At 35.1% G+C, this 8,827-nt stretch overlaps 1 protein-coding gene across 1 annotated transcript; it reads right to left on the reverse strand.

Annotated features, from left to right (window-relative positions):
- Nucleotides 1–4,189: 4,189 nt before the first annotated feature.
- On the reverse strand, nucleotides 4,190–6,802 carry LOC132602777 (putative late blight resistance protein homolog R1B-23). The gene has a single exon (XM_060315547.1). It carries the CDS (start codon nucleotides 6,800–6,802, stop codon nucleotides 4,190–4,192), a length of 2,613 nt encoding a protein of 870 aa, XP_060171530.1.
- Between the last annotated feature and the right edge of the window lie 2,025 nt (nucleotides 6,803–8,827).

Here is an 8,827-nt window from a genome sequence, read left to right on the forward strand (position 1 = left end):
AAAAAAAAGACTTAAAATCAGCTTTCTTCCCTTTTTTTTTCATTTTTTTTTTTTCAAAACAAAATTTTTTATTTTTTATCCCAAAAACAAAATATTTGGAGGATAATTATTTCTCCCTTATTCTTCCTAATCAACCTAAAAACCGGTCAACATGCAAAAGCCTTCCAAATAAATGTGTTTTCATATAGCACATAAAATGAACATGGTGGTCTTTTGAAATGGATACCTGTCTTAGACGGACCCGGCCCCTGTGCCGAGTCCCACTAAGTTAAATGCACGTGATGTAAATAAAGCGTAGCCTACTAGGGATAATCATTACTTGTGGCTTGTTCTGCTAGGTTGAACACCCTAAAGGAGAAGGTGTCTAGACTAGCTTACCCGAGCGGACAACTCGAGCCGGGGAAGGGCCAGATTGCCGGTAGCAGAGCTTTTCCAGCTTCACCGGTGGTCCAACCCCGCCTAACATGTCTGACTGCTAATTATCCTGAACCAGGAGCGTAACCGCCCACAGGCTCATTCAGACAGAAAATTTTGTGGAGCGTCACCGCACACACAGTGAACAGTGGTGAATGTGTTCAGAGACTCAGAGGGGTGCGCAAGAGGAGACAACTTATATATGAAGTCACATAATATCAAAGCGGTAAATAAGCAACAAATAGCATATTAGGCCAACAAGCACAGAATATATATCCAAGAAATAAAGAAAGCCAAATACAAGTAAATATATAAAGCTCGAATTCTGGTTATCCCCAGTGGAGTCGCCATCTGTCACACCCCTTTTTTTCCGTTATAAAAAGTAAATTAATTTAATTTGTTGGTTTAAAAAGGGTTTTTCCAATTAAAGTGACGTTTTGAAAAGGGACTATTTATTTTACAGAGTCGCCACTTGGAATTGAGTTTCGGTGTTCCAAGTCACCTTATGAATCCCTAATCAAAAGGAAATGACTCTATTTTTATTGGTCTACGAAAATAAAAGTACGGGTAAGGAATTCTGTTGACCGAGGGGAAGGTATGAGGCACCCCTCGAGTCCCGTGGTTCTAGCACAGTCGCTTTATCAACTTGTGTTCGGCTTAAATTATTTATGGAAAAAATGTATTTATTAGCTATGCCTATGGTTTGCTAAAAATGTTAAACTTTTATTAATCTTAAATAAGACGCATAGTTGCGACCTCAGCTTCGACATACACCCGTCAAGGCGTGTAAACGCGACCTCAACTTGCATACCACACCTAGAATTTTGAGCCTAATGAAAATATCATCATTATACCTTGTATCCTTATATATGAGATGCGAGTCCAAAATACACTCAGGTGCAAATTAAACATGATCCATTACGTTGTTAACTAGGATTTTAATATATCTATTGATCAATATTTGAGAAAAGAGACGCTTTAACACCAAGGTAACATTTATTAGCTTAAATACTGCAAACCCTCTTAGTTGTGTTAGGAGAAAGAAAAAAGAAAAAAAAGTTTCTACCATACCACAAACATGAGATTGAAAAATATAAGTATTAAAACTAAGCAAATTCTGAATGAACAGAATATTATGGAATCAACAAAAGGTCAATCCCTTTTACTCAACTTTTATTAAGAGAATCATTTTTTACCTTTTACTTTTAATTTTTTTTTTCCCCACCCATTTAGGAGGATTTATAGTGTTTCCACACTTCCCCTCCAGTGTGACTCGAACCCAGGACCTACCGGTCGTGGGTGGAGGTGCTTAATCACTGAGCCATCCTCACTTGTCACCTTTTACTTTTAAAAGACATCAGTAGTGTTCTTTTCTTTATTATTATTATTATTATTATTATTATTATTATTAATTACAGTAAACACCTATTCAACTTGGAACACAAATCAATGATAAATCTAAATCTACTTTTTGTGCTAGCAGAATACGTTCCAAAGCTCATAATCTTGTTTTTTAATAAGTAAAGAAAATTGTTTAACAAAAAATAATACTCATAAAACAACTAAAAAAAATACTCATAACACAACTACGCTAACTAGCATGCCATTAAAGATTTTTGATGCAACAAAACAACTTTGAAGATTACTCCTGTTTGTACTTTAGCATCCTCGTAAGAAAAAATAGCAACAAACAAATAAAATAACATGATAGAAATATGAAATTGTACGTTGTAACTCTAATACTCTAATAGCAAAATATCAACTACAACATGCTTATTATTAGACTTTAAAAGTACTCCTACCATAACTGGTCAGACCATCAAAATAGGAAGGAAGCTTAGTGACATGTAAATAAATTTATTATAGCTAATCAAATGGAAAATATAATAGCTACTTCAGATCCTTCATAAATTGATGTAAATTTCTGCATCCACTTTAGAGAAAAAAAAAAAAAACTTAAGCATGCAATAACAATCACATGCTATACCAACTTTATCCTAAAGTTAACGATACAAGAATCGGAACATACTTTATGTTATAACATCGAAGAACAATAGGCGGCTAAACAAATTCGAAATTTGAGCAACCTCGTAACATTGAAATCAGGTCTCATATAATCGTGATATTAAATCATACAATGAAGATTGAGTGTTACCTTTGTGTAATATCTCGCTGAAAAACAATAATATGAAGCTATAATATTCTACCGATTTCCCAGTTAGCAACGACTAACTTCAAGTCCACGAACTCAAAACCGCGAAACGGAAACCTCGAACTCCAACTTAATTTTCAAACAAAAACCTTTTCGAATACTGGTATTCTTTATCTCTTCTACTGCTTCTGATCTTTTTTTTTTTTTTTTAACTCTCCGTTGCCTTTTTTTTTTCTTTCTACTCTCTGTTGCTTTTTTCTTTCTACTGTTTCTGATGCATCTTTTTTCCTCTCCGTTGCTTTTTTTCTTCTTTTTTCTTTTCTCTGTTGCTCTTTTTTTTCTTTCTACTCTTTGTTGCTTTTTTTTTTCTTTCTCCTCTCTGTTGCTTTCTTTTTTCTTTCTGTTTCTAATGTCTTTCTTTTACTCTCTGTTGTTCTATTTCTTCCTTTCCTACGTTGTTTTTCTGTGTTTTTTTTTTTCTACTGTGTTGTGTGTGTATTTATATTTTGTGTGGGCTGCATCATGTGTGCATGTCATGTGTGTGTGTGTGTGACGTGGGAGGAGGATGTGAGGGAGTGTGAGAGTTGGGATAATTTTTGTTGAGAATTTTAAGGGAGGAGGTTTGAAGGGATTAGTTAGGATGAGGACGTGAGGGGTTTAGGGTAGTAGGTTATAGGGTTTGTTTTGGGTTTATCAGACGTATGGTGTAGGGATTTTAGGATTAGTGGTAAAGTTATGTTAGGTTAGTATCTTTTAGTTATTTGGTCCTTTTTTTAAAAAATTAAAGTTAAATAATATAAAAATATAAGGATAAGAAAAATTAACTAATTATTTCTAAACCAATGAAATATAGCAAAAATTAAATATCTAGTTCATAGTAAAAGAATACTAAAATCCCTAGTTTATTTATTAAACCCAATTAGGAAGAAAACGTATTATTATTATTATTATTTTATTTTTATTTTATTTTCAAATTTCTTTTCTCTTAAAAATAAAAATGAAAATAAGATTTATTCTAAAATGTGACTCTATTTTTAAAGTTTTCAATTTTTAAAATAAAACTAACTAAAATTGACATAAAAATCAAAATATCTAATCTAGACCTAAAAGAAATATTTAAAAGCTAAATAGGGTGTAAAACTTATGTCCGGTCAAAAATTAGGTGTTTACAATGATTACAATCAAAATCCAAAGTCTTGCAAATAAAAGTAAAAAAGCAATGATTATTATACATAGAAATCTTTTATTTTTTTTTAAATTACATACGGGTACGGGAAGGGGATTAAAATATGGGGATTTGAACCCTCGCCAACAAGGTGAAAGTTCCAACCAACTGAGCTTCTCGATCGGTTCTAAAAAGAAATCATTGATGTTGCCCTTCTCGATAGAAACATTGAAGCTGTCATTCCCCATATCCTTCTGTTCCTCGTGTACTCTTTGAACACACATTTCAACAGCCACAGAACATGAAATCACCTCAATGCATTGTAATGTATAAATGTTCCCTATTTCATGAGGTATATCCTCTAGGAAGTGACAACGCTCTAGAACTAGATGTTCAAGTTTTGGCAAGTTCACGCAGCTAGAGAGTCCAGTTATAGGTACAAATTGCTGACCACTTCTTCAGTAATTTTTGAACCCTCGCCAATTTTGTGAATGTTCACACCAAGGGAGTATCTTCTTGATAGAAACATTGAGGCTGTCATTCCCCATATCCTTCTGTTCCTCTTGTACTCTTTGAACAGACATTTCAACAGCCACAGAACATGCAATCACCTCAATGCATTGTAATGTATAAATGTTCCCTATTTCATGAGGTATATCCCCTAGGAAGTTACAACGTAGAACTAGATGTTCAAGTTTTGGAAAGTTCACGCAGCTAGCATTCCATTCCATAAGCTTAAGACAGTCCATTTTTAGGTACTTCAAATTACTAAACACTTCTTCAGTAAGATTCCAAGTGTATTGCTCAAAGGTTACGCGCTTCATTTTAAGAATCTCAAGGTTGGGTAACATACAAAGAGGACTCATAAATCCACATGAGAGAGAACACCTCTGCAGAACCAACTTCTTGAGGCTTGACGGGCAAAAATCCATGCACAACATATTATGGCTTCTCAGCTTCAATTTTTCGAGCTGCTTCAAATAGAGAAGATTATTGAGGTAATAGGATGATGGCTGACTGCTAGCATGCTCTCCTAGTCCTTCTATTGCTAATTTCTTGAGATCGGGAACATTAACAATGACTTCTCTTGTACAACTTTCAATTTTCATTTTGGTTACTGTCTGTAGATTCGTCAAAACCTTACAACCATCGAAGCCAGACGTGGGATTAGGTAAAAGACATCCTCCTTGATCCAAATAGACATGCCTTAATTGTTCCATTTCCCATAATGTTCGAGGCAAATTCAAACTTTTAAGTGTATTCAAAATGAAGGTCTGTAAGTTCCAGAGCCTTGAAATTAATTCAGGGCATTCGGGCTCACGGACCACTAGCGCAAGATACCTTAAATGAACCAGTTGCAGAACTTGAGCCGGAAAATAATCAAAATAAACATCTACTATGTGCAATACTCTCAACAACTTATATAGTAAAGGACCATGCAATTGTGACTCATGTAGTAATCTCAGTTTACCGAAAATGAATAGAGTTCGGGAGAGGGGAAGCAGTGGCTTCCAGGGAACTTCAAAAGAGAAAACACCATGGTAACTGAGACGACGGACACAGTGCAAAGTATTAGTTGTGGCAAAGAGTTCAGGGAGATGAAAAAAGTCCTCCCTTTGGGCTTCTCTCAAGCCTAAGTCGCGCAGAAGATCATGAATAGCACAACTTTTGACTCGGCCATTAGATTTCCTCTTTTTGACAATAACGACATTTCGATTCACAAGATCTTCCAAACATTCTTCTGCATAGTTTTCCAAGGTCTTATGCTTTCCTGTAGTTAGAAATCCCTCAGCGATCCATAGTGTTACCAATAGCTGGACATGAATCGCAATCTCTGCTGGAAATGCACACATATAAATGAAACAAGCTTTCAAGTGATGTGGCAAGTTTCTGTAACTCAAAGCAAGTACATCTAAGCATTTCTTGTGCTCATCGGTACCAATTGAACAAAATGTTTTTGCAAAAGTCACCCAACAGCTCCTAGTCCTTTGCATCTTAGATAGCAGGCCAGCCGCCACAAGAACTGCTAGAGGTAGCCCTTTGCATTGTTCTGCAATCTTCTTTCCAATATCCTCTAAATCTGGATGGGCAGATTTTCTTCCGAACACCTTATGACATAGAAGCTCCCAGCTTCTCTCCAAATCCAAGAACTTTAAGCAGTACGGAGAGCTATCAGATTTAGCATGTAATGCCACTTTCATAAGTCGGGTAGTTAGCAAGATCCGGCTTCCATTCTTGTCATCAGGGAAACACCTTTTTATTTTATCCCAATCCTTTGTGGACCACACATCATCCAAGATGATGATATACCGATTAAACTTTAACTTCTTATACAACATTTCTGCCAATTGCTCTCTATTTTTCTCACGAATCTCATTGGTAAGCTCAACAATACCATCCAGTAGACCAAGCAAGAATCCTTTCACTTGACGGTCTTTCACTGTGACCCAAGCACGACTCCCGAAGTGATATTTAATGAGGGAGTCATCATAAACCATTCTAGCAAGGGTGCTTTTGCCAATGCCTCCCATACCCACAAGAGAGACAACCTCCAACTTAGACGACAAAGAGCATAGCCGGGTTTTTATCTCCAACACATCGTCGTCTAGGCCAACCACAAAGTCTTGTACTACTGGACCTTTTTCTGGTGAGCTTTCAAGCAAGTAACTCTCAGATTCATAAACATTGGCATGACAAGACATTTGCTCATAAATCTTCATCACTTCCAATTCAATCAATTTTATTTCTTCTATTATTTGGGACAAGCAGCCCTTGGTACTATACACCCTATCATAACACTCCACTAGGTCCAAGTCTTTCCAACTAAAGGAGGCCAATTCCTCAACATAATCTTGTGCTCTATAAGACACATCTCGAATCCGTCTCTCCATATCTTCTACCATTTCAAGATTATCGCGTTTATTTGCAGAGTCCACAAGAAATCTCTGGAAGATTCCAAGTTTTTCGGAAAGAAATTTACAATGTTCATCTTTATCAAGATTCAAAAAAGGGTTGGGACTAAAAATCTGATCAAGGGTCTGTAAACAAACAGTCACAGCAGCAAAGGCCATTCAAATAAGGGATTTTTGTCTTCCTAGACTATGTTCAAGTATCTCACAAGAAACATAAATAAGAAGATAAATCAAATTATTCCAAAGCGCAAGAACAATAAAGAGATCACAAAGAAGCTATCTTTGACATAACAAGAAGAGGAATCAAATGAATCCCAAGTGCAAGAACAATAGACAGACCACAAGGAGACAAGGAAGTTACCAATGTGTCAGTAAACTCTATTGAGTCAATGATTCCTCTTTACTCTACAAAATTGAAGCATATGGAAGAGGATAATGGACAATCAGAAAGACAAGATTCTGTCCACAAGTTTTCTTTTAGCAAAAGTGAAGTAGATAATGCATTAAAAGTAAAATAAAATAAAAATAAACAAGAAAGGATACAAGAGAAAAAGACCATTTTCAGTGAATATTCATATACTGTAAAAGTCCAAATAAAAGAGTTAATAGCGTATTTGGTTAAGCTTATTTTTCCCACAGTATTTTTCAATAAGTGTTTATTTGGAAAAAAAAATAAAGTGTTTGGCCAAGTTTTTGAAAGAAAATAAATATTTTAACAGAAGCAGTGTATCAACATGACTTCATATTTACCCTCAGCTATTCTGGTTTCTCATATTCTTTTTTTTTTTTTCCGTATGTCTAAATCTGTAGGTCATCCTAGCATACTTTCCTACGTCCTATTTGAGAAAACTTTTTAAAAGCTTAATCAAACACTAATTGCTTCTCAAAAGTGTTTTTTAAACTAATTGACCAAACACAAACTACTTTTCGCCAAAAGTATTTAGTGAAATAAGCTGATTTTAGAAGCTTGGCCAAACAGACTATTAATTTCATACTGTAAAGTGGTTGGATGGTGGTGCCAAGGTGCTTTTGAGATGATAGCGTACATGGTGGATTTTGTACGGAAGAAGAGATGTATATCAGTGTATATTCTCCTATATTTGTCTGATGTATGATATATGCGTGATATACAATATAATTGTCACATTTTTCAGTCCGATTTCACCTTTGAAATTTGACTCCAGCCCAGTCCAAGTCACCTCCAATCTTCCTTAATTTCTTATATAGCATCTCTCATAGATGGCCTTTAAACTTGTTCGATACTCTTCTGTTTTTTCTTTTTTTTCTTTTCATTATAACATATTGAATGGGTCAGCTTGAGCGCACCTCGATTAATTTCACGAGGCACTTGCTATCTCTTATCAACACAGGTACCGGATCTATCCACCAAAACTTGGACAGATGAGACGAAACCATCTACTGTTTTTTTTTTTTTGTCTGCATTGAGATTTGAACCATGAGGTCCACTTTATTAACAACTAGGCCACACCCTTGAGTACAACTTGTTCGATACTTTCATTTTGACACCTAAATGACCTTTTTCTATTAGACACTTTAACTTTAACAAATGTGTACCTATTAAACACAAAATGACAAGCAGTCCTAAAAATATTGGTGCGTATAACTCGCACCGATATTGTGTGGCAACGGAACCAATAAAGCGACGACATGTGTCATTTCAGCACAAAATAAATATAAGAAAATAAATGTTTGAGTAAAAGAAAAAAGAAAAACATTTAAACTATTTATTTATAATAAAAATAAAAGTTTGAGTAAAATAAAAAGGAAAAACAATTAAACTATGTTTAGTCCTTCCACCGACCTACTCATCCTTCCCCTTCAACCTTTCCTCTCTTCCCTCAACCATTGCCATCATCGTCTCTGTAAATTCTTTACCCCATAAAACTGAATCTAGCACAAATTTCTCTTCACACTAGATGACATAATCCATTCAATGGCTGAATTGTGAATAAAATAATTGTTGTTCTGTGCTATTTCATTAGTAATGTCAAACGGGCACAACACAATTTATAAAGGCACAATATATTAACAGGTCTCAAACTTGATCTCAACTGACAAGTATGTCCTCCAATTTTTGAAAGAGATTAATTCCGTGATTATTCTCATTGATGGAATTGGTAAATATACCATTGTTACAAAGTCCTATTAGGATACAAAATATAC

Source organism: Lycium barbarum, chromosome 7 (genome assembly GCF_019175385.1).
Source record: "Lycium barbarum isolate Lr01 chromosome 7, ASM1917538v2, whole genome shotgun sequence".
In the NCBI taxonomy this organism is placed as follows: domain Eukaryota; kingdom Viridiplantae; phylum Streptophyta; class Magnoliopsida; order Solanales; family Solanaceae; genus Lycium; species Lycium barbarum.

Coding starts and splice junctions, on each gene's coding strand:
- LOC132602777 (XM_060315547.1), bottom strand. CDS start 6,802: ATGGCCTTTGCTGCTGTGACTGTTTGTTTACAGACCCTTGATCAGATT.